A 26,543-nucleotide genomic window follows, 5' to 3' on the forward strand; every position below is an offset into this window, starting at 1 on the left:
CACACATAGGATTTGACTGTTCAGTGGGCTAGGTGTCTCAAAGCATAGCCTTGGATCAGATTAACCCTAGACTTATCGAAGTAACCGCTAGGGGTGAGACCCTGGCATGCTGTATTTTATATCAAGTCATCTAGGTGATTCATGCACACACTGATATTTCAAAACCACTGATATTGTAAATTGTAGTAGGGTTCTCTGGTATCACATACAAATAATCCCACCAAGATTTCTTTCAAATAAATTGCATAGCTCAAATAACATGAAGTTTAATTTAAAAGTTGTTGTATCTATAGATATACAGGGTGGGGCAAAAGTAGTTTTCAGTTGTTCATATGTAAAATAATACAATAATTAGTAAGTAATAATGCAAGAATAAAATCTGTTTCATGTACTCACAACTATAAACCTACTTTTGCCACACCCTGTGTTGTTAAGTGAAAAAGCAAGATACAGAAAATAGAATGACATTTTACCATTTACAGGAAAAAAAAAGGGAACATATATATGTATTGGTATGTATATGAATAAACAAAATATTAACAATAGTGGTTACCATGCAGGAGGTAGAAAGTACAGATGGGAAACTCGGGTTGGGGAAGGACTTCTCACTTTGTACATCTTCTTGCTTTTTGGTGTTTGAACGATTCAAAACTTGTATGTTTTCAAAAGTTACATACTATTTCAAAGCTGATGTATAAATCATTAACAAAGGTTACTCTGGTAAAAGATCAAACAAATAAAAGTATAGGGAAGAATCTGAAAAAGCTTCCCATATATCTGACATTTTCAAATATCGTCCTTCAGATCAACTGCAAGCTTTTCGTATTCAACAAAGTAGTGCAGTCCTGGAGCGAGAGGGGCCGAGGAGCTTTGAGACTGAACGACTCGGCCAGCAGTGACTCTGGAACCTTCCAGTCGAGACTCAGTAAGGAATCATTTTGTACAGCAGGACGCTATGTCTCAGGGCATGTCATTTTCTGGAGAAGTGTTATAAAATGTGCCAGTAAATCAGATTGTTGGAAAGCAATCGGACTGGGGGGCTTCCTGTTGATGGTAGGTTCTGATGTCAGAGAACACAGGTTCCAGTTCAGGTTCCCCCACTGACAACGGGTGACCTTGGACAAGCTACTGAGCCTCGCTCTGTCCTAGTTGTACCCATTTAAAATGGGGATAGTGGCCCTGGCCGGGTAGCTCAGTTAGTTAGAACATGGTCCCAATGCGCCAAGGTTGTGGGTTTGATCCCCAGTCAGGGCACATACAGGAAGCAACCAATTAATGCATGCTACATAGGTGGAACACCAAATCGATGTTTCTCTCTCTCATGCTAAAAATCAATAAATACAAATTTAATAATACTCCATAACGTATTGAGCGATTTTGAGAATTCAGTGAGATAATGCACGTGAAGCACCCATGGCAGAGCCCAACACACACCTAACTAGTAATCCATTATTATCTAAAGGGATATGTTACAAATTATTTAAAAAGAGAATTTTTCTAAAAGAGAATATTTTCCCTCTATTATACTCTTACAATTCTAAACACGGCGTGTGGATTGCACTGAAGGGTCAGTTTCCAAGGAAATAAAAATGCGTCATTATCAAATCCCGCAGACAGAGAGATGGTTGGAATCCGGAGTCAGTCAAACCGAAAGACTCAGGACGTTTTTGGCATCTGAAAGACACATGGCCCTTGTTCAGAGGCTCAACCTTAAGTGAGCCCAAGCAGAGATCTGGCTAGGGTGGATAGGCTTGGCTGGCTGGTCAATATTAGGTGGTCAGAGCCGTGGAGGAGACAGTTGGATCTAAGTATATGCGTGTTTGTTGAGTTTCAGATATCAAGCTCAAGAAATGGATAACGAGTAGAATTCAGACTAAGAGAATAGAAACACTGTCTTCAGTTCTGTAATTGGCAAACAGGTTTCTCAGTAACCCAACCAAGTATTATTCCCAAGGCAGGTGCTGGTTGTTTTTCTACACTGGTTTAATTTTACTCCTTTCACCGCCTGCCAAAAAAGCCACAGAACAATTTTTCTTTTTTATTATACATAACATGTTCATTACAGAAGAGAGAAAATACGGATCAACAAAAAGAAAAAAAAAAATCACTCATAGGTCTATCTTCCTGTGATAGCCTCTGTTTACATTATATATTCTTCTAGACTTTGTTCTCTACGTACATAAATGTATACATATATTGAAACGTGTGTGATTCATGGTGTTGAAATTGCTTTGCAACTGGATTTCCTCTACATAATATGCCATGATCACCTTTCTACATCAATAATTCACTTTCTTCAGTATGCTTAATATGTTCATATTACCTTGAATAGTGGTACCATCACTTATTTAAGTAATTCCATTTCTGAATGCTTAAAGTTTCTGTTTCAGTTTTCTCTATTTTAAAAATTTTTGGATGAGTTCTTCAGAACATGAGGTCCTCAAAAGAGTTATAAAATTTTAATCATTTTTAATATTATAGAAAAAAATATATATATAATACCAGCATTATAACAAAAAAAAACTTTCAACATATTAAAGCCTAATTTGAAAACCAAGTTATAATCTAGTCAAAGTTAATAGTGAAAATACAATCTGAAAAATAAGTATAATTTATACTGCTTTCCACAATGGGAAATTCCCCTGGAAGTTTAAGAAACGAACACCCTGGCCCAGCCAGTGTGGCTCAGTGGTTGAGCGTCGACCCATGTGCCAAGAGGTCGCCAGTTTGCTTCCCGGTCAGGGCACACGCCCAGATTGTGGGCCCGATGCCCAGTGGGGTGCATGTAAGAGGTGGCCAGCTGATGCTCTCTCTCATCAATGTTTCTCTCTCTCTCTCTCCCCCTCTCCCTTCCTCTCTAAAAAATCGATAAAGAAAAACAATGTTTTTAAAAGAAGAAATGAACTGTCCTGTAGTCTGATATATTCACCTTCCTATTTTAGTTATGCGCAATCAAGGTAGCCTGCGGCTGATTCTCAATAGCAAACTCTGGGCTCAAATGGAGATTCAAAGAGCAAACCACCAAAATTTACGAATAACAGCTACTGATTTAGAAGACTATAGCATCAAGGTGTTCTTAATTCAGGTAAGTAATACATTTCAGATCTGTGTAATTACTAATTTTTTTTTATAATTTTATTATGATAACCCATATCATTGGCAAAAATTCAGCCATTCATTTTGGTTGTTTACAGTCTAATATAAGACCTAAATTTTACATGCAATTTAGACATTAACACCAACATCTATAGTGATCCATTGATATGTGTCCCAAGACATTTTTATTGATATATGCCATTGAACCTCTACATTTTTCTTTACTATTGAAATTATGTCAACAATCTTACTAACTCACCAAAGAGACTATTGTCAAGACTGGCTCCTACGAAGCCAGCAGAATCCATAGCCTGATGCTTACACTGAATGCTGAAACTGAGACGTTTTTGAGATCACTGGAAAGGAATAAGTGAGAAATGGAAAAACCCAGGGCTAGCAAGTTAACCAGTCTAACAGCAAATTTCAATTCTGGACATGAGTCAGTCTCCAAGGTAACAGGATGAGAGTACAGCTTCAGCTGTTTCCTGCAACAGGAATGCTTGACCTTAAATAGAAGATATCCGGGCATAAGAGACAGAGCTGGCAGGAATCAGGTCAGAAAAAAGGCTGGGTCTCCCCTGTGGGCTGAGACCAAGGAGACTGGAGAAAACTGAGTACCCAAGTGACTCAGGCAGAAGCAACTAGACAAGTGAATTGGCTTCCACACAGTAATGAAAAAAAGTTGGCAAGTGACCATTGGTGAAAAACCAAAGGTTTTGTTAATTACCAGTAAGTGCACTGCAAGTGTAGAGTATTGAGATGCTAGAGAAAGGTGATGCCCAAACCCTGTTTATCATTTAGGGAGATGATACTCTGTCAGGCCAGATCAGCTGGCTTTGAATGGGTCAAGCAGCCTGCCTGAGACTAGAAACTATGACTAGTTTCTGCTGTTCAATATCAGACCCATGCTGTCTTTTTAAATTATAGGATATTTTTTAAAGATAAGCAAACAAAATGCAAATAAAAAACACCCCAAGTTCTACTCCCAGAGATGGTCACTATTGATATTTTGGTCTTATACTGTATTTTAGCATATATACATGTAATGTGTATGTGCCATACTGTACATACTGTACATATGATTTAGGCTTCCTTAACTGACTTTATTCATCTACTAAATGAAGATAATAGTAATATACTTTATAAAGTGATTGAGAAGATTATATAGCTAATATTTTATTGTAAAATACATATATATAACCTTTTCATATATCAATGAAAATGAGTTTTTGTGTCATTAAACAATTTATTCTTCAAAAATTCTCTTAACAGGTGAAAAGAATTCTGTTGTATTATGTACCATAATGTATTCCATTAATCCCACTTTATTAAACACTTCAGTGATTTACTGTTTCATTATTATAAATTCTTTTTTCTTTTTTTATCCTCACCTGAGGACACTTTTTGATATTTTGTTCAGATAGAGCAGGATGGAGAGAGAGAGAGAGAGAGAGAGAGAGAGAGAGAGAGAGAGAAACATCGACATGAAAAGGACACATTGAGTGGCTGCCACCCACACGACCCAACCAGTGCCGGGGACAGACTGCAACCGAGGCACGTGCGCTTAGTGGGAACCGAACCCAGGTCTCTCCAGACCGCAGGCCAACGCTCTAACTGCTGAGAAAAACTGGCCAGGGTTCATTATTATGAATTCTTTAAGAGGGCTGCAAGAAACTCTCCATGTACATACATGTTAATTTTCTTGGGAAAAGGTTTTCACTTGTCTTGACAAATTTCTCTCCAGAAAGACTGAACCAATTTTCATTTTCACCAGCATTTTTCATGGTAGTTGCTCAAAATTATAATTTTTTTATTATTGCAAATTTGTTATTCAAAAAATACATCATGGTATTTTATTTTTAACTTCTTGTTCTGAATTTCTTAAATGAAAACATCTAAATGAATTTTTCAAAAGGAAATAAATATATTGACTAATGAAAGGCATTTAAAATTTAATGTAAGAAAGTCAAGGAAGCAAAATAACATTTATATTTCAATTACAAATACTCTTCAATATTTGTTATTAATGAGCTTACTAAAGAAAAATTACACCTTTGCATGTGATATAAAAAATTAAGTTAGTCAAGTCAACAAATATTTACTCAAAAACTACTCTGTAATATTGACTACATTATGAGAAACAAAAAATCTTTTATTGCACTTAAATTTCGTTTTTTCCCCCCCACAAGTATTCAAAGCAACTTAAGAACATGCACATGAAAAAATACCTACTTTGAGACCCTTCTCCCAAGAGCTGACGTACTGTTAGTTAAACCCTCAATTCTGGGTTTTAAAATGTTTGACAAGTCTCTGGAGAATCAACAAAGAGAAAAAACTTCCCAGACTTTGAAATTGTGAAAAGATACAAAAATATAAACTACTGCCATGTTACCTTAAAGAACACTGAGTTAGATGACAAAAACATGGGATTCAAGTGCCAGGCAATTAGCCAACTAGCTGTATAAACTTGGACAAGTTGTTGTACCTTTCAAGCCTAATCCCCTCATCCGTAAAAGGAAGAGGGAAACAATACTATGTTGACTACCTGTGATATATGCTCTTGTCAATATAAATGGAATAAATAACCAGTTTTATTGTAAAAATTGGGCAAAATATAATAGCAAGTGTTATACAAATGGTATTGTTACCATCACTTTTATATTAATAGCAACCATAAAAGTAGCATAGAAAATTTTGCACTGAAAACAAGTGATTCTGATGTGTTGATGGTACAACATCACAGACTGCTCTAATGAGCTCTGCTTTTCCACAGAGCTATGTGGCCGGCAGGGACGTCCAAGCGAAGTGATGTAAAGTAAATGAAGTCCTCCCCACCCCCAGCTCTACCATTTCTACAGGGTAAAATAGTGGAGGAAGGATGGTTTTCACAAAGTTAAATTCAAAGAGAAATTTTTAATCACAAAATTTCACTTTCTCAGCACCAACTGGGACCTCTTACAAAATTATCCACTTTAGGATTGGGTTTAGTTCAAGATAAATGGACTTTTTACCCTTTAGATTTTAGGGCTTTTTATATTCTAGATTTATGTCATATAATTCCTTTCTTATCAATGGTGAAAGAGTAAAAATCCTTAAAATATGGCTAATATTAAGTTATTTATATGCTTAACAAGTGAATTTTCCTCATGTAGGCCAGTGCCAAAGATACAGGATCCCTGCACGCAGCAATACACCATCGTCTGGTTGCTCTTCGAAGCTTCCATCAGCGGGAAGACGTAAATCAAGCTGAAAGCCAGTCAGAGTCAGTCCTTCAACAGTTCAACTGCGACAGCTGTGATGAGGATGAGGATGATTTCATCCAAGTCACTAAAAATAGATCAGGTAAAGGACTTTTCTTTTGGTAGGTCAGAGGTTTAAGAAATAAATCTTAAACACAATCCTAATATATGAAATAGATTTTTTAAAAGTGGAACTGATCTGTTTAAAGTGGGCCTGGGTTAGAGCCCTTGTTGTTTGGATCTGGGGAGTGGGTTTGAAAATCTGTCTTCTATATGGACCTTCATTAGGATTTTACGGGAAGTCAGACTCTTCATGATGCCTGCATATTATTTACATATAAATGGTATAAAAGACCATTTTTACAATTAAAAGTATTAATTGCTACCCTGAAATGAACCATTTATTCAGATTTTTCTTCACTTGCTCTCATTCTCCTATTATTGGCCATAATAGGAGAAATTATAAATACTTGGAATGGAGCCACCAGGCAAATCTGGCTTGAAACATCAAAAGCCCTTTCTACTCCCTTTTTGGAATCTGACTGCTCTATTTTCAAAGACTTTCTTTGCCTGGTACAACATGAATTATTTCTTTTATTGTGTGAGGATTCATGAACTGAGTGAGGTTGAAGTGGAACCACTACTAATCAGACTTTTTCGTTTCAGTGTTTGTCCTGATGAGTGGATTTAAAATTAAAGTTCATCATTATTTCTGGAGACAAACATTGTCAAGGAAACAATGAGCTCTGTTATGTAGATGTAGGTATTCTGATAAAGTCAGCCAAATATTTTCAGTAATAGTTTCATTTAGCGTTGAAGTCTGCTCTTCAGAGGACTGAGTGATACACTTACAAAGATAGTGTGTTGTTAGCAAGCAGTTTTCCAACTTTTAATCATCTTAAATCTTAAAGCTACATTAATCCAACATAACTTAAGAATCCATCAAAAATCACGTGTGGAACTCCATGAAATATCTTCCTTTGCCTAACCGTAAAAATGTAATCAGGAAAAAAATGTGCCAAACATGCAGATAGATTAGGATCATAAAGTGCTTGACTCAGTGAATCAGAGAACTAAGTGAATATGATTTTTCTTGTTATTATTAAACACATGGCTTATTATTCTTTGAAATCTATGTAATGTATGAGATCTTTATCTTTTATATTATTATAACATTTATATGTCAACAATAAAATGGGGTCTATTAGAAAATGAGTTGGTTTCCACTAAAAATGTTAACTTGAAAAAAGAATTAAATGGCCAAAGTCTCATCAACAAATGACCTGTTTATAGAATCTATATTTTTAAATATGCAACTGTCTTCAGATGAGAGACAATGGAAATAATGCAAAATAAATGTCAATCATACGAGCCTCCTCCTTCTCCTTTTCCCTTTTCATTTAGTACCTTCTCCAAGAGGTGTTACATAGAAATGCTAAAATGTTATGAAAGCAATAAAAAGTCTAATTTTTGAAACTTCGTTGCCCATGATTTCAGGAAGGGTTTAATTATTTGAAAATGCCATATTTAAAATTAGCAACATTTCCAAATGTTACTTATAAAAATATAAATTCTATATATTTCATTTCTTCACCAGTAAGCATATTCATGACCATTCCTGTTCAGTTGTATTCAATATTACATCTACTCTGAATATAACATTGTATAATAAAATATTTTAAATTTATATCACAGATCCTTCTAGGTGGACCCACCGACAGTCAGTTGCCTGTTCATGAATGCTACCTACTATAAACATGACAACATCTACACAAAGATTGGTCACCTACTGAAAATACTAAGCCATCCTAACTAAACAAGAAGATCCTATTCTTTCCTTGAAGAGTTTTAATAGAAAAGTTCATGAAATATAATGTTGCAACTACAGTTTTTCTCTTATGTAGTCTAATAATTCTGAGGTTTTACATTTGGATTAATGTGGAGAAAATTACAATCTAAGAAATACATGGACTTTGAAAGTTCAAAATTTGTCATTTTTGAAGAAGTTAACTTAGCATAGGATTTGATAACTAATTTGGACTATTTATCACATGGATGGATATAATAGTTAAAATTATAAATTGCTGGATTTGATAAATATCTAAGTAAAATATTTATTTTTTCAGTCATGTATTGTGTGGCCATAAGACAGTAATTTCCAATATTTCCAGTCCTTTCTTTGAAAAATACTATAACTGAATAGTCACATTTCATTAAAACATGTTTTTCATCTGGGAAATGTGTATTTTCATTCAGCTTTTGGATTTCCTAATACTATAAGATTATGTATTCATGTATTCCTTTAAAGAGAGTATTTGTTCTTGGATTTGTATCTACTGTACTTTGTGTATGCTTGAATCATGGTCAGCCTCCGACAGTTGTTGAAGGAATGAACAAAATACATTAACTATGTATCAAAACAGTAAGTATGCAAAAGGGGAAATATTTTAACTTGTTCTTTGCTTTGTTTATGTAATTAAGTTGTCATTAATATTCTAGTAGGCATGGCAGTAAAGAGACCTTTTTTAAACAAATACATATAGCGAAATGAAATTTTTCTTTAAAAATTCAACAATTATTTCAACAATCATGCAACAGAGTTTTGATGCTCCTCTTTTTATTTTTGTTTCAGAGACAATGTGTTACACAAGAAAATTAGTCTCAGTACTTGTAGCTTATCTTTCAGTTTTCAATCCAATTTGATCACCACCTGGACCCCTAAACGATTCCCCTGTTGCAGGCATCTTGGTCTGCTCAGTCGGCCCTAACAGAATATCACAGACTGGGTGGCTTAAACAACAGAAATGTATTATTTCTCACAGTTCTGGAGCTGGAAAGGTAGATTTCATCCTGAGGCTTCTTCTCTTGTCTTATAGGGGGCCACTGTCTCACTGTGTGCTCCCATGATCTCTGGGAGCATGGCAGAGAGGGAGAGGGAAAGTTCTCTGGTGTCTCTTCCTATAATCTCATCAGACCAGGGCCCCACCCTCAGACCCTCATCTAACCCGTTACCTCCCAAAGCCCATCTCCAAATACCATCGCACTGAGGGGGTAGAGCTTCAACATATAAATTTTGCAAGAACATAAACATTCAGTCTATAACAAGGGAATAAGATTCACAGTTCCAAAATGATTTCTGAAAATGTTTTGATATTTGAAAACTTTGGCATTGGAGGAGTTATGGAAATAACTGGTAAATGTTTAGAGTAATAAAGACCTGATGTATAATAGTTTTCAAAAATTGGAGGTTTACCAAAAGTTAATTTTTGCCAATCTAGTAGGGGCATAAAAGGCTATTTCACTATTATCTTAATTTGTTTTTTTCCTAATTTCTAATAAGGTTCAGTATCTTTCAGATATTTATTCCTTGCTGTGTTTCTCCCAAGAAATTCCTGTTCAAATCTTTGCAAAGCTAAGCATGTCATTTTTTTCTTTTTAGTGGCTTCCTAGCATATATGGGATAGAGCCAAGTTCCTAAGCATAGATATACTTTCCATGTCTTTCCCTGTCTGCCTCTCTAGCCTCACCTCCCACTGTTGCCTGCCTCTCTCTAAGTCCTCTAGGGACTCAGAGCTGCTATGTCATTGCTCCATACCTTTTTGGAATTCCTTCCTCACTCTTGCTGATTCTAGCTTATCTCTACTCATTCTTTAAGGCTTACCTCATGACATTTCCAGAAAGTTTTTCATAACTTCTCTTAGGCTGAATTAAAACCTGTTCCTCCAGATTCTTGTAACGTTCTGTGTATAAACTTTATTCTCTTTAAGGGGAAAGACTACCTTTTACTTGCCATTTTATTTACCTTTTATTTATCCTAGTAGGGGATAAATATGGCCTATAGTAGGCAATAAAATATAAATAATATAATATAATAAAAATATAATAAAAATATAATATAGTAGGCAATAAAATATAATTTGATCTCTACTGACATGTGATTTATGTTTAAGGCTCAACAGAGAGATCAAAATAAGGATTTGAAGCTCAGAAGGCAGTCTGGGCTAAAGATACTGGTAGCTAAAGTCGTATAAGGGGAAGGAGGGTAATATTTGCACATGTCTAGACATTTGTACACATATTTACAACTTTACAAGGTAGCTGTTCCTTTATAAATGAAGAAGTAGGATTAGAAAGGTTAAGGAACTAGTCCCAGGATGACAAAGGTAATAAATGGTGAAGCTGGGGTTTGAACCAAGGTCTTTTTAAATCCACAGTCCAAGCTCTCTGCATTATATACAATACTGGATGGACTCATGCAGAAGAGTGGAGAGAGAGAGAAGAAAAGGGAAAGGAAGGGAAGGGAAGGGAAGGATAGATCCTAAAGATGAGCTAAGGAAGAACACAAAAAGGGGACAGAGAGATGGGAGGAACACCATTAGAGACTGGTTTGTTGGAAGCCAAAGTAAAAAATTTCAAGAGGAAATGATAACCATTTATAATGTTGCATAAAGATCACGTCATTTAAGGACTGAAAAAAAAAAGTAAAATGTCATAGATATGAGCATGTTTAAATAATGAAGAGGAAAATCCAGTAGAGGGAGAATTAAAGATACATTAAAGGGAATAACTTGCTGGAGTAATATTTGAGGAGGCAGAAGGGATGGATTCCAAAAATAACAATGGACAAAGGGATTGCCCAACTGAGAAGATGTCAATGTGGGTAAGTTTATATCTGGAAATGGGGGAGATCCAAAAATTTGAGATCTCATTTGTGAAATGGGAAGAAAAGTGGTCTGAAATTTCACATACACTAGACCAGACTCAGACTTTGATCATGAACTGGTTTTTTAGATTCCTTTTTTCAGTCAAATGCATCACTGACATTGCAGTATACATCTGAGCTTCAAACCTGTGTCATCTGTGACTTCTTCCTAATATCGAATGAATTACAAAGTATTCGAACAGCATAAAACAGGAAGCACCTTGAGGACGTTCAAGTTATAACATCCCACAGAAATTGAGAGTTATGCTTAAGTTTCTTCTATAAGTCATTATTAGCAGCTGCTGTAATGCAAAGTTCCTGGCCAGAGGGATCAGTGACGTTTTTGTTTGTTTGTTTGTTTTTGTTTAGGGCCTTCTGGTGAAAACCGGAAGACCTACTAGACAAATTCAAAAAGAGCTGTAAGCACTAAGGGATCAGTGAAGGGATCAGTGACTATTAAAAGTAGACATCTATCAGACTCCATGGTGTATTTCCCAGTTTAACATACTACCTGGCACACAGTAGGGACTCAGTAAATATTCAGTGAACCCATGAGAACGTTGCTGGTAGTGGCTAGGCGAAAAGTAAGTCACAGATTCAGAATCAATTGGCAGTTCAGCTCCCTCATTTACAGATGAAGAATCTGGGGCCCAGAAAGATGAAGTAACCTGCCCAAAGTCCAAAAGCTAGTTACTGATAGTGCTAGGACTACAGGGAAGCAAAGAGGGTGCCAGAGCAGGTGGATCTAAGGAGCAGGAGGGATAAACACTAAGGTGAGCACTGTCATTTAAGTCTCCCCTTAAAATAGGAACATTTTCTTCCATTTCCATGGCTACTTCCCTAGAGCAGATCCCTGTGTAACCGTCCCAACAGCACCCAAGTCTCCCTTTCTCCTCTTGCCTCCAATGTGCTCAACATTCCAAAGCCAGATCGATAGTCATCAAACATTGCTTTCGGGACTCTAGTCTCTCCAGTTAAAATTCCTCTCAGGCTAACTGCTACCTATACATAAGATAAAGTCCAGATTACTAACATTCTTAACCCTTCGGTCTTACCCTATTTTTTCAACCTTATCTCATCTGGAAATGCTCCACTTGGCCAGACTCCTCTACCCATTAACCTCCAACTTCCTCAAAGGCTCTGCCCCCTCTTTCTTCCTCTGGGCTTGTTTTATTTTATTTTATTTTTTGGGGGGGTGGTCCGCAGGGGCTGAGTCAGGGCCCTATGCTTAGATGGGCTCAGCACTGGACTTACGGCTCTCTTGCAATTCTTAACCAATTCTGAACAAGGGGTTTCGCATTTTCCGTTTGCACTAGGCCCTACAAATTATACAGCGGGTGCTGGAAGGTCTCCTCAGCCCCTAGCCCAGGGTTGTAAATATCAGTCCTCCAACATTCCTTGAATGAAGGAACAAAGGGTCTAGTCTCACGAGCAATAATGAAATAGTCTAGACTTATGTGGTCTTTTCTTAAAGATGTTTTTATTGATTTTAGACAAAGGAAGGGAGAGTGAGAGGGGGAGAGAGAGAAACATCCATCTGCTGTCTCCTGTGGGATCTTGAGGACCCAGCCAGCAACCTGCACGTGAGCCCTGATCAGAAATCCACCTGGTGACCTTTGGGTGCATGGGACTACGCTCAGCCACCCCGGCCACGGCTGTGGTCTAGTCTTATGTACAATCATGAAAAAGGACAGAATCGCAGCAAGGAGTTCCCAGACATGGGCCTTCCCGCCAGACTCTCAAAACCCCACGCGCACCCCCCGCCGTGGCTCCAGGCCGCTTCCAGCTGGGTTCTTTAGGGCGGCTCCAACGCCAAGTAGAACCCCAGCCCTTCCCCTGGCCGCAGCCAATCCCCGCAGCTTTTCCGGCTCCGAAACCGCAGCAGGCTCCGATTGGCTGACAGAGTTGGCGGGCGGCTGATTGGCTGACAGAGTTGGCTCGGGCGGGAGAGCGCCTGCAGGAAAGGGGTGGAGCGAGAAGTTGGCCCCCAGGCGGCCAAGTGCCCTCTGCGCACGCGCGGATGGAAACGCATCCACAAACAAACAAAACCCACCACCGTAAGGGCTCCAGCTCTTCCCCGCCCTCCTTTACCTCGCGTGGGCTCTGCCCCCTTCCAATCGCCCGGCTTTCCCCGCCCCCGTCAACGTCTGGGCACATCCCCCTCGCGGCGCGGGCCACGCAGGGCCCTGCACTTAACCTCTGGCCGCCCGGCGCGAAGTTAGAGGCTGGGGCGGCGCGGGCGGCGCGCACACCTGGCGGCGGGCAGCGGAGGCGGGAGCCCGGGCCTGTAACCTCCGCCGGGCGCACGATGACCTGCTACCGAGGCTTCCTGCTGGGCAGCTGTCGTCGCGTCGCGGGCGGCCGGGCGGCGGCGCTGAGGGGCCCGAGCGCGGGAGGCCCCGCCGCGCGGCCGCGGCTCGGCGGAGACGGGGGCGGCCGGCGGCACCTGGGGCAGGGGCAGCCGCGCGAGCTGGCGGGCTGTGGCAGTCGCCCCGACGGCGGCTTCCGCCCGTCGCGGGTGGTGGTGGTGGCCAAAACCACCCGGTACGAGTTCGAGCAGCAGCGGTACCGTTACGCGGAGCTCTCGGAGGAGGACCTGAAGCAGTTGGTGGGTCCCGGCGGCCCTCGCTCTCGGGTCTGGGCCAGAACCTCGTTCCCGAGGCGCCCTAGATGCTTTGCCTGCCCTCCTCCCTCTGGCTTCGCTCTAGGTTCCCGCCCGCCGCTGGGTGAGAGACCGAGAGGGAGGGTCGCTGTTCGTGGGAGACCCCCGAGGCGGGGCGTCTGCAGGAGGCCTTGGATGGGGGACCAGGGGCCCCCCACAGTCGAATGGGTTTGGGGATTAATGTGTGCCCTCGCCACCTCGCCCCCTTATTGGGAATAGGACAACGGCTCCAAGGAAGGCTGGCCTGGGACTGACGTCCCGATGCTCTGCAAAGAGCGCCCCAGGCCGCCCCGAGAAAGCGGGACCCCAGCGCCGCTGCGAGGGCGAAGGGACCGCGGACACACCCCCTTTGACTGCAGGACTGTCCCGGACACTCTGTAAGCCGGTCTGGGTGAGCCTTTTCCACGCTGGAACGTGGTGGTCAGACAAGGTTCTAGCAGTTTATTTTAAAAGCACACGTGCCTTTGGTGCTGTTAAGAACATGGGAGAAAATTTGACTTTGAATATATGTTATTAAGTGGAAAGGTCAACACAAAGGGATGGCAAACCTGGTAATTATGAGCTCAAGAGCCGACGACTATAACATAACAGTACCTCCACAATAGACTCTATTTGGTATAGGTATTTATTAATATTTTTTGCAAGATATATGCATCCATCCAAGGAAGAAACCCTGAATATTATCCCCCTTCCCTTTCATTTAGAAACTTATGATCCCATGTCCCCATCTACCAACTCTAGGAAAAGGAGAGTGAGGGTGCTTCCATGAACAGTATGTCTAGAAAAAAATTCCCCATCGGAAACCTCTAACTGTTGACACTGCAATGAAAGGCTTTGGAATGAACTGCCTATAACCGAATCTTGTAGAACTTGAGTAAGAGTAGATAGCCTGTTATAAACTTCTGGTTTATAATCTTAAGCACATTTTTTGTAATATTTTATGGAGGTAGCTAAATAAAACTGTAAATCATCTTTGCTTAAGTACTGAATCTATTTTCAGCATTAAAACTTCTTGATTCTTGAATGAGTTAATTGAAGAGGGGCCCTGCATTGATCTGATTAAGTGCTAGGTGCAGATTTGTTTTCTCTCCTTTTTGTAAGTGGCTGAATGTAGCAATGGACAGAAATCAGTTGCCACTTTTAAATAAGAGTCAATCAACAAACAAGTGGGGGAGGTTGGAGTAGTTAAGTTCGGGTTAAGGGTGTGAAATTGGGGGTGAGGCAGTGAATAATATCAGAAGCAGGTGTTTCTGTTTTGGGAAAAAGGTATGTCCCTTGGGATGTACTCCTAATGTCATAAGATCTACTTTTTAGAAGTTGTCAAATGCCATATTCCCATAAGTATGTTCTTTAACATTATGGAAGCCTCCACAACAATTTAAAATAGTATACTTGATTGGGATGATTAGTGTGGGATTATTGGGGCTTAGGAAATTGGAGTATGAAGCCCAGGTTCTGTGTGGTTAACTTCCTTCCTATGAGTTTTTTTTATCTGGGACTCAGGTGAAAGCAATACTTTTTCTGTATTGTCAGTTTTCAAAGTGCTTTTTGCCTAGTTCAGTATGTGAAATACTAGAGTTGGACTAGATAGCCTACAAGGCCCTAGAAAGGCTGGCATTTTGAAACTGGGTAACTTTTTCAAGGCCTCAAGAAAATGGGTGCCATCTAAATTAGATTAATTTTTGGACCTCTGAACTAGATTTCCACTAATCAAAACTTTTAAAATGTAGACAAATCAGTAAGTCTTTAAATATCGAACTGCCTAGTGTCCCCACTCAGTCTGAAGAGACTGTCTCTAATAGGTAAATATTTGTCTATCACTAGGTAATGCTGTTTGGGATAAGAAAACTTTGAAGTAAAACTTCTGGACTATATAACACAGTTTTGAAATAGTTGTTTTTATTTCAATTAAGTTTTATTGGGTTAGTTTTATCACTTACATTAGGGCCATTATTTAGAATGGAATAGCATTAGGTGGATCATCCTAGACCAGAGATCAGGAACAGCACAGAGAGTACTAGGCTGTGTGTGAAGTTGTTCTAAAGTGGATTCTGTATTAGGAATGGAAAGGAATACATTTTGTATTAGGAATGTATTAATATTGTTTGCTATTTTGTTGGGGGTAAGATACTAAGGTATACAAATCATGTGAATTTGGTATAAAAGAAAGTGGCCAAGTGCTTACTTGAGTCTTCTGTTACCATGGTTGCTGCCTCTAGTGTCATGGTAACCTGAAGTTAGTTCTTTTTTTTGGTGGTTTTTTGTTGCAAATAGATATCAGTTAGGTTACTTAGGTTACTTGTTAAAATGCAAAGGGAAGATGGGAATGGAACGTCAGTATAATTTTATATTCAGAAACCTCATGGTTTTCTGACTTGGTAGAAAAGTAAGCAATTAGAGGAAATACTTTTTAGTTGATAAAACATGTACAAAATAGGTTTACATCCTTCATATTTTGTCAGATACTCTTTCATATTGGTTACATTGCTTAATTTTTAAGTCTTGCTTTTCCCTTCCCCTAACTGATCAGTGACTTCTCTTATGAATTGAGTCTTTTTAGTCAAGGATTTTATTTCTACTGGCTCATGACCTTGCAAATATTAATTAAACTATTATTGCAGTTTATATCATATACGATGTATCTGTTGGCAAATATGGAGCTTTTATTAACAGAGTCCAAGAGACTCACAAAGTAGACCAGGTTTATAAATGGTCCCTAGATCACACTTTAAATAAATCAAAGCTGTTTGGAAAGGCTTTTTGACATCATAAACATGCCTTATTGGCCAAAAAGAAGGGTTTATTTAAAAATATTTTGAGGACTGTGGACCAAAGGGTCACAGGTTTGATCCCCCTCAATATTTTGATGTATACCAAATAAGAAATGTGCAGTTTCCACCCTCCTGCCCCTTCCAACTGCAAGTGTTACAACCCCAGATGCAACCCCCTTTAATGGTTCTCATTTATAGTATTAAAACTGTTTTTCAAAATGAGATAGAATAATTTCATTTAGCAGCCCCTCTATTACAGGATTAAACTATTCCTAGTTATACCCTTGTTAACAGATTTGGGAGATGTAGCACCTTGGATTTTGTTTCCCTTACTCTGTTTTCTGAAAACAAAGGTGTAGCTTAGGTTGTAGTTCTTGGGCACATAATACTTTTGCCACATGGTGTGCAATGAGTATAGTTTATGCAGTATGTGTATTTATCAAATTAAAGAACATGATCTGGAATACTGCCAGAGCCTTCTAACGGAAACTTTACTCCTCTTAAATCTTTCACACACAGGCATCAGCGTGGTCTATCTGAAGTGAACATTTGGCCACTTTATTCTTCTGCTTAGAACTCCTCAAAATCTCCCCATAACTAGTAGAGTCACCTAGGGAATTTGTTAAAATGAAGATGCCTGAACCTTAGCCCTTAACCTTCTCCCTTTACCCCCCATGCCCCGCCCAAAGATTCTGATTTGCTTTGTGGAGAACTAGACTCTGCTTTTCTGAACCATACCCTTAAAGATTGCTGAGTCAGCATTTTAAAACCAAGCCCTCGAGGTTTACAAGTGGCCCCCAGATCACACTTTGAAGAGCACTCCTATAGGTGAACCTTCATGATCTTTAGTGTGCCCAACAAGTGCCTTCATGAACTGGCTCCTGCCTACCTGTTGAACTTTATTTCTGATCAATTCTTGTCTTATGTTTCCTTTCAGAAATAATCTATACATACAAATCAACACAATGAAACATTTTTTTGCTTTGTCTCCTCCCTTTTTGCTCAATAATAACATATTAAGCTATTATACATCTATTTTTTTTATTGGTTTTGAGAGAGAGAGAAAGAAACATCAATGTGAGCAAAAAAAAAATATCAATTGGCTGCCTCCTGAACATACACCTACCAGGGATTGAACCTGTAACTTAGGTGTGTGCCATGACTGGGAATTGAAACCACAGCCTTTTGGTGTAGGGGATGACGCTTCAACCAACTGAGCTACTGGGCCAGGGCTATTTTAAAACTCAACTCAGTACTTATAAACAAAAGATTAGGAAAGTAGGTGTTAAAATATAATTAATACAAATTATCCTGGGGTAATAAGATTATGTTTGAGATTTTCTTTATACGTATATGCATCTTTCATGTTGTATTATTTTTATAACATTTAAAAAAATTGTTTTTTATTTTTTTAGAGAGAGAGGAAGGAGAGGGGAAGAGAGAGAAACATCAATGAGAGAGGCCCTGGCTGGTTTGGCTCAGCGGTTAGAGCATCGACCTGCGGTGCAGAGAGACCCGGGTTCGGTGTCCGCTAAGGACATGTACCTTGGTTGCAATCTGTCCCTGGCCCTGGTTGGGTCGTGTGGGTGGCAACCACTCAGTGTGTCCCCTTCACATCGATGTTTCTCTCTCTCTCTCCCCCTCCCACTTTATCTGAACAAAATATGGAAAAGTGTCCTCAGGTGAGGATAAAAAAAAAAATTAAAAAAAAAAAAGAAACATCAATGAGAGAGAACATCGATTGGCCACCTCCTGCATGCCCCACACTGGGGATTTGGCCCACAACCTGGGCACGTGCCCTGACCGGGAATCGAACCAGCGACTTCTTGGTGCATGTGTCGATGCCCAACCACTGAGCCACACCAGCCAGGCTATTTTTATAACCTTTAAAAAAAAAGAACTTACATGCATGTATGCATAACCAATGGACATAGACAACAATGCTATGGGGGCGGAAGGGGGCGGGATGAGGAGCAGGGGTTCTAGAGGGAAAAAGGAGAAACATCTGTAACAAAAATAAATTAATAAAAATTGGAGAAAAAATAAAATGTACAATTTAAAAAAGTAAAATACATACTAAAAATTCTATCTAAATATTGGGTTTACTTTATAATCAGTAAGTAATGATTTAAAACAAAATATATTTAAAATTTCATTTTAGACAGGTACTTAAAACTGATTTTGTATCATAAAGGGGCACAGTATAAGGGAATGTGGAGAAGGAATCAAAGTAACATGCTGTTAATTCTAGCATTCTAGTAGATAAATTCCCTACTTGATGATTGAGGATATTTCTAAACTTCTCTCCTAATATTTTACTTTATGGATTATTTAGAAGAGCTACTTTAACAGGAGGGTATTAATGGTAAGATAGTGACATTATAAAGTGACACTCCAATAGACTGGGAGAAACAATTCTTGAAAGATAACACATTTTTTATATTTAAAAGTTACCCATTCTGAGAGCTATCCAGTCCTCTGTTTGGATTAGATACCAAATAGACTTCATAAATCTAAACACAAGAGAGCTTCAAATCCAAGTGGAACAGAAGTCAACTGCTTTCTAAACTATTAGTTTATGTTTGAGTAGCCATATTGAATATGTTATAAATCATTTAAAAAATAACACACTCAGCCTGTGAAATATGAAAATTATGAGACTCCTATTGACTACATGATTCAGGAAACTTGATGTTTGGTATGAAAACCAAATTGTGATTTTCTGAAATCAGACTTTCTAGTTTAGTTTAAACTTAAGTTTTACAGGTAGTCATTAAAATTTGCCTTCAAATAAAAACCTCATTCCATTTTATGTAGGGCTTTTTAGAGAAATATAATATATACTTTATATCGTGTAATAAGACAAAACTTGTTTTATTTTTATGTAGCTTGCATTGAAAGGCTCTAGCTACAGTGGACTGCTTGAACGACATCATATTCACACAAAAAATGTAGAGCATATTCTAGATAGTTTACGGTAAGTCTGTGGGATTGGATTTTGGGTGGGCTTTTGTCTTCGGGAATTCCAATTTCCCCCTAACTAGCAGCTAATTGTTAGATTTTAAAATAAAGATTGCCATTATTAAGTCACTTTCAGAAAATTATATTGTGGTTAATGGACCTGATATTATAGTGTTTCTAAGGATATTTTTATTGTACTCTGAAAATTTTATAGATTTTCAGTTGTTATTTGGTCTGCCCAAGAAGTGCCTTTTTTTACAAAGTGTTCTGTACACAGCATACTGGATTACATGGGTGTTCATTATAATCTTTGAATGTCTAAAAATTATCATTATGGAAACCAGTTAATTTGGGGCTAAATGTTGTCAGTGAATACGTTTGTGTATAGACAAGAGAATCAGTGTGAGAACATGTAACTTGGAAACTAATTAGTCACTATTTCAGTGTCTGGCACACAATGAATATTTATTGGATTTAAAATAACTGCTCTTCAGTTTCATAATTTAAAAAATTGTTTCTCAAGGTGTTCATCTCTGAGCCATTTTTATATTAATGAATTTGAACAGGCGAAGTAGAGAAAATGAAATGAAATTCTAATCAATATTACCATTTGTTGGGAGCTGTAAAATATCTTTTTATTTTATATATATATTTTTTATTTTATTTTGGTACGTGCCCCTAGTGGGAACTGAACCCAGGACTCTCTGGTCCGCAGGCCGATGCTCCAACCACTGAGCAAAACCAGCCAGGGCTAAAATATCTTTTTTTTTTTTTATCCTCACCCGAGGACATTTTTCCATTTTTTGTTCAGATAGAGTGGGAGGGAGAGAGAGGAAGAGAGAGAGAGAGAGAGAAACATCGATGTGAAAGGGACACATTGAGTGGCTGCCACCTGCACAACCAACCAGGGCCAGGGAAAAACTGCAACTGAGGTACGTGCTCTTTGAGGGAACCGAACCCCGGTCTCTCTGGACCACAGGCCGACGCTCTAACCGCTGAGCCAAACTGGCCAGGGCTAGAATATCTTTTAAAAGAGATTTGGGATAGTCATTAACTTTCAGTTTATTCATATGCTTCCTGACTTCTGGTTCATTGGCTGTTGCAATAAAAAGAAAAGCCAACCTTACAAAGCTAAACACAAATGTGTTTATAAAATAAAAGTTTATTTTAAATCTCCATTGTAATAGTCTGTCAGAAAACATTTCTTTATGTTATTAGTGGAACTTTTATATAACCTTTACTTTTTTTATCTTAGAAATGAGGGAATTGAGGTTCGTCTAGTAAAGAGGAGAGAATATGATGAAGAAACAGTTCGATGGGCAGATGCTGTCATAGCTGCAGGAGGTAATAATTTCACAGAGGTAAAGATGTGGGAATGCAGAAATGCTCATTAACACTCATATTTCCAAATACCCTATGGTCTAGCTGTAATGAAGCCTGTAGAGTCCAACCATAAGACAGAGTGTTGGATTTTTAGGATCAGGTTTAAAGAGATCTGTTTTACATAACATTTCACGTTTTTAGTGAATGATGGTGCTGTGAGGTTCCATGCGTATATTTCTGTGTGTCTATTCAAGGTGCGTATTTAACTTCAAGTATGATTCAGAGGATTAGTTGTAACTGTATTTTGGTTTAGTTTTGCCAGTCTTAAAAGAAAAATGAAGTTGTTTAAGAGTTGAATGAGATTAGATAAATTCCATCCCTGTCCAGCCTCAGTATACATACACTTATTTTGTTCCTGAGCTTTATTATTAAGTTAGCGAGCATTCTTTCTAAAGTTTTAAATTGACAGAATTTGTTGAAGAGAAATTCTGAAATTGGGCACTTTGTTGGACATATTTTCATTAAAATACGAATTTGGACTGATGTTATAGAGAAAGAAAGGGTTGTCTAATAGAAGTGATAGGATTAGAGCAATGGTTCCCAACGAGGGGTGCTACTGGCATCTAATAGGTAGAGGCCAGAGAAACTGGTAACCATCCTACAATGCAGAGGGCAGCCCCCACGACTATGAATTATCTGGACTAAAATGTCAGTCTTGCCACTGTTGAGAAATCCTGGTTTAGAGTGGACGAGATGATGCTAAGGGACAGTGTGTGGGTAGAGAGGAGGTGGAGTAGACTGTGGCAGTCAGTAGAACGGGATGGGGGTGTGGTCATTAGAACAAAAGTATTGGTGTTTAAATGACATTAAAAACCAGTTTTATAACAAGTCTGGTTGTCTTCTGTCCTTTAGGTGATGGCACAATGCTTCTGGCAGCAAGTAAAGTGTTGGACAGACTTAAACCAGTTATTGGAGTAAACACCGATCCAGAACGGTAAGGAAAAACATGTTTTTGTTTGTTTGGCTCTTTTTTTTTTTTTAGTGTAATACATACAAACATTTATGCTTTGCTTTGCTTGGCAGAGTATCTGTTTATGATAAATCTTAACATTTGGAAGCTCTTTTTTTTTTTTTATCCTCACCCGAGGACATTTTCCCTTTTTTTTTTGTTTGTTCAGGTAGAGTGGGAGGGAGAGAGAGGAACAGAGAGAGAGAAACATCGATGTGAAAGGAACACATCGAGTGGCTGCCACCCGCACGACCGACCAGGGCCCGGGACAAACTGCAACTGAGGTACGCGCCCTTAGCAGGAACCAAACGCGGGTCTCTCAGGACCGCAGGTCGACGCTCTAACCGCTGAGCCAAACCGGCCAGGGCTGGAAGCTCTTCTTAATTGTCTGTACCATAGTCATATTGCTGGGCTTTGTTGCTACAAGGAGTTACCACGGAGCGTGATGTTTCAGAGGAAGCATCATTGCTCCTGGCTGTCATAAACATTAGAACCATGTTCCAGAAACATTTCATTGATGGAATTTAGGCATATAGAATTCATCTCTACCTCTAACAGAATTCTCTTCTACGTAGTTGTTTTTAAGGAGATAGCTCTTAACTTTAGCTTAGGCACAATACATATATATTTAACTGGCATTGGTGGTAGAAAATTTTGATATGGGACAGACAAGTCCTCAGACTTCCCAGATAGTGTGGGAGTAGTATCTGACAGAATAGACCTGACCCTTGACCCAGGTGAGTGTTGGTAACCTTTGGTATCCCTAAAGAGTGATGAGTTAATAATGTTCCATTTTTGTCCTTTCTAATGGCTCTCATTGACAGTCCCAGTTATGCCTCCACTGATTTTTCTGGTGACTCCATTGACTTAATGAAGAGACCAAATCCTATTACCTTTTTTTCCTCCTTTCCTCAGCTTCACTGACATTTACCCTCATTCTCTTCCATCCTCCCATAGCCATTGCCATACCTGGGCTTGATGATTATCTAGAATTTTCCCATCTCTCAAATTTTCGTTCTACTCTGACCACTACTTTAACAGCAGTCTTATTCTCTCAGTCCTACCAAATCTGTCCTTTACTTTTACTGAGTTGATCCTCTATTTTCTTCACTTAATTCTCCCTTATTTACTTTCTTGACAGATTTCTTAAGTATTTAGTATTATTATCTTTCTGCTTATTCCAGATCAGTTTGTCATCCTTCTATTCCTGCATCAGCAATATTGAGACCATCTTGGAAAAAAGAATCATGACACTTGAGCTTGGTGGCCCAGTTTGGTGGTCCAAATTTACGTTCCATTTGTAGTTTCTAGCATTTAGGACTGTATTCTCAGAGTTGTTCCATAAACTTCCTATTTGGCCCAGTCATCCCTCTTCCCCATTCCCTGTGGCAGCTCCTTCACGAGTGGCTCTTCAACTTTAGTTCCTCCCTGCTCTCCTTATCCTCCTTCCTTCAACAAACCCCTCTCTTATCTCATAAAGGAAATGGAAGTCACTGGGTTAGAACTTCTTCAGCTTTTCTCACCCTTAAAAAGATTTTTTTCTGTCATTTGTTCCTTTTTTCTCTCGCCCTTCACACATGATTTCCTTCACACATGATTTCCTTTTAGGCTAAAAATTTAAGACTCCCAGGTTTCAAGAAATTCTAATAAACCCTTTACCTTCTGCCACTCTCTTATTTCCCTTTCTTTTCCTCTACCCTGAATCTACCCTGAAGCTGGGTAGCTCTGCTTCCTTACTTTACAGTTATTTTCTGAACCTTTGCAGTCTTCTGTGGATTTTCCCCCGACCAGTTTATTGACATTACCTTTGCCTTACAAACTGGTGATGTCCTGGTTACTTGAAGCCACTGGAAACTTTAGTTCTTGTTTTACTTGATTTCTGGGAAATATTTGGTGCTAACTGCTCCCTTGTATCTATACTTCTCTGGCATTTATGATGCCCCCTTCTTCCTACCTCTATAGCTACTTCTTTGTCACTATCACTTCTGACGGGTTTTATTCTTTGGTTACTGTTTACATACGAGTGTTTTCACATATCCTCTGGGCTATCTTTTTTTCTCCTTTACTCCCGATACTATTTCTAGAATAATCAATTGATATCTATGGTTTTAACTTAGATCCTGGTGACTCCAAAATTCTTATATCCAACATGATACAATTCTGCTTCTATTCTTACTCTTATTTATAGTCTCTCCTCCTATTGCAGACAGTGATCATTTTATGAAAGTTTGATACTATTATGTGACTTCCCTGCTCAGAATCTTATGGTGGTTCTCTAACTCAGAATAAATTCTAATTATTTACTGTGGCTACAGTGACCAACTCATTTTGTTTTGCCAGGGACTTTCCCAGCCCTGTGTCCCAGGAAAATTGTCAGTCCTGGGCAAACTGGGACAGTTGGTCACCTTAACTATGATGTATAATACTGTAATATTACCTGGCCCTTGACTATTCTGTGTCCTTATCTCCTGTTGTTTTTTCCTTTCCTCTTGCTAGTTTAGCCATACGGTCCTCTAGTTGAATGTATTAAGTGCCATTACCATTGTAACATGTCTATAAAGGAACTTGTCTCCTTTCCCCTCCCCCACCATATTTGACGGAGTCATAACCTGTGCTGAAGCTGTGATTACTCATCTCTCACCTTCCTCATCAAATTGGTTCTAGGGATCTAGGTCTAAGTTCTAGGGATCCTACTTTGAATCCATCTCTTGCCATCCTCCTATATATATCTCAGGCCTTTATAGTTTTTATTATAATAGCTTCCAGTCTCACCCTTTTCAACCCTCCTTTACAGGTTGCCTTCATGTTCTTCCCAAGTACAGCTCTGATTGTGTCCACTCTCTAAGTGAATCTTTTAACCAAAATCCATGATCTTCTGGATACATTGTAAATTCCTTAGCATAATACATGTCTTTCACCACCTGCTTTTGCCTGTCTGCTTTTCCAGTTTCATCTATTATTCACCACAGGTACTATATATTCTTCAGCTAAAAAACTAACTGAAGCCCTCTGGGAACAGCCTACAATCCTTCCTAAAGGGTGGTTTGTTTGTTTTTTTTCAGTTGTATTTTTTTTACAGTTTTATTTAGGTATAACTTGATATATAGTACTATATATTTTTAAGGTATATAGCATATTGACTTACATATAGTGTGAAAAGATTACAGTAAGTTTAAGTTTAGCTAACATCCATCATCTCATAGATATAGAAAATAAATTTAAAAATGTTTTTTTTCCCTTGTGATAAGAACTCTTAGGATTTACTCTCTTGATAACTTTCAACTACACCATATAGCAGTGTTAACTGTAGTCATTATATTGTACATTGCATCCCCAGTGCTTATTACTGGAAGTTTGTACTTCTGACCACCTTCATCTGATTCCCCCACCCTTCACCCTCAAGGCTGTTCTTCAGTGCAAATGTAGTGCATAAGCATCTGCTAACACCGTGGATGGGGCTCACATGTGGAGACCTTTGCTAGTGCAGAGCTCTATTGATATTTAAGATAGCAGAACTTGGAAGAGTCAGTAAAGAGTTCTCCACAAGGCCATGTTCTTTCATGCCTTTGTATGTGCTTTGGCCTAGAGTGCCCTTACACCATTTTCCTCATTGGAGTCGTTCTTATTCATTCCAGACTGGTGCCTCTCCTGGGCTCTGACTGTAAGTCCCTGTACAGAGTACTTATCCTTTTCTATTATCATCTGCTTGAGACTCTGTTCCATTTGAGGAAATCCCTTGAGTATAGGACTTTGTGTTTTAATTTCTCTCTCAGTATTATATATAGTCAGTAGGCAGTAAGCATTCGAAATGAATGATTAATTAAATGATCTCAGGGAGCAGCGCGCAGACCCCAAAATGAGTTAATATTCCCTCAGCATAAGTAATTGAGATCATTGTTTCAGTAATTATTTTTTGATTGCCTTCATTGTTGATGCATATGTATTTTACAACTACTTAATGAAATACTTTTATATCATTAAAGTCAGATTCTAGATATTTTATATAGTTTATTAAAATATATTTTTCTTTAAAAAGATGACTTAATACTCATAGGCTTGTGGGGATTTTGAAACTGTAAGTAGATGGTGTTGCCTCTAATATTTTTAAAATTTAATTTAATTTAATTTAATTTTTTCCATTACCTGCCTCTCTAGTTTTAGTCTAGAATAATAGGTTTTAGAAGTCCTTTGGTTTCTCTTCTTGCATTCAGGTAGAAATGGATTAAGCCTCCTAGCTTGTTCAGTAATTCAGGTTGTCTGACTTTTTTTTTTAAGTACTGTGGTCCCTCACAATCCTTAAATGAGCCTAGAAGTTATGTTCAACTGAAGTTTCTTTTCCTTTGTGTTGGGTATCAAATGCTGCATAACAGATCACCCTAAAACTTAGAGGCTTAAAATGGTAATAATCACTGATTATCTCTCATGGTTCTGTGTGTCAGGAATTCAGGAGCAGCATGGCTGGGTGAGTTTGGCTTGAGATCTCATGAGTTTATAGTCCAATGTCAGCTTAAACTTCAGGCAACTGAAGGCTTGACTTGGGCTGAAGGTTCTAATTTTAAGATGGCTCACTTACATGGACTCATCTAAATGAAACATATAATTTCTGTTTGTCTCTCCTGTATTCTGCACTCATTCTACTGAGACTAGTAAATATAACATTTGAATGCTCAATAATCAGAATGTGATAGAGGGCATATGGTAGCCAGCCTCCCAGGTAGCGTCTTCCTAGTATTTACACCTTTATGTGGTTCTGTATTCAATCAGGGCTGGCCTCTGTGAC

The 26,543-nt window shown here is 38.6% G+C and overlaps 2 protein-coding genes and 1 non-coding gene across 10 annotated transcripts in view; 2 read left to right on the plus strand and 1 right to left on the minus strand.

Moving 5' to 3' along the window:
* Nucleotides 1-8,074, plus strand: part of RANBP3L (RAN binding protein 3 like) — a 44,768-nt gene extending 36,694 nt beyond the window's left edge. For all 5 annotated transcript variants that reach the window (XM_036280372.1, XM_036280373.1, XM_036280375.1 and 2 more), the window contains 4 exons: nucleotides 805-925; nucleotides 2,943-3,085; nucleotides 6,249-6,438; nucleotides 8,031-8,074. In XM_036280372.1, coding sequence (XP_036136265.1) covers nucleotides 805-925; nucleotides 2,943-3,085; nucleotides 6,249-6,438; nucleotides 8,031-8,074 — 498 coding nt within the window. The remainder of the gene's footprint in view (nucleotides 1-804; nucleotides 926-2,942; nucleotides 3,086-6,248; nucleotides 6,439-8,030) is intronic.
* A 3,329-nt stretch (nucleotides 8,075-11,403) lies between these two features.
* Nucleotides 11,404-11,466, minus strand: LOC118643005. The gene has a single exon (XR_004961901.1). It is a non-coding gene; the product is annotated as a U7 small nuclear RNA (small nuclear RNA).
* A 1,879-nt stretch (nucleotides 11,467-13,345) lies between these two features.
* NADK2 (NAD kinase 2, mitochondrial) overlaps nucleotides 13,346-26,543 on the plus strand; it is a 43,725-nt gene continuing 30,527 nt past the window's right edge. For 3 of the 4 annotated variants that reach the window (XM_036279234.1, XM_036279232.1, XM_036279233.1), the window contains exons 1-4: nucleotides 13,346-13,645; nucleotides 19,359-19,447; nucleotides 20,687-20,775; nucleotides 21,667-21,748. In XM_036279234.1, the coding sequence (XP_036135127.1) occupies nucleotides 13,346-13,645; nucleotides 19,359-19,447; nucleotides 20,687-20,775; nucleotides 21,667-21,748 (560 nt within the window). Of the gene's footprint in view, nucleotides 13,646-19,358; nucleotides 19,448-20,686; nucleotides 20,793-21,666; nucleotides 21,749-26,543 lie in introns of those variants that run through there. The other variant, XM_036279235.1, reaches the window with a different exon arrangement.

This window comes from Molossus molossus, unplaced genomic scaffold (assembly GCF_014108415.1).
Source record: "Molossus molossus isolate mMolMol1 unplaced genomic scaffold, mMolMol1.p scaffold_m16_p_3, whole genome shotgun sequence".
NCBI classification, from domain to species: Eukaryota; Metazoa; Chordata; class Mammalia; order Chiroptera; family Molossidae; genus Molossus; species Molossus molossus.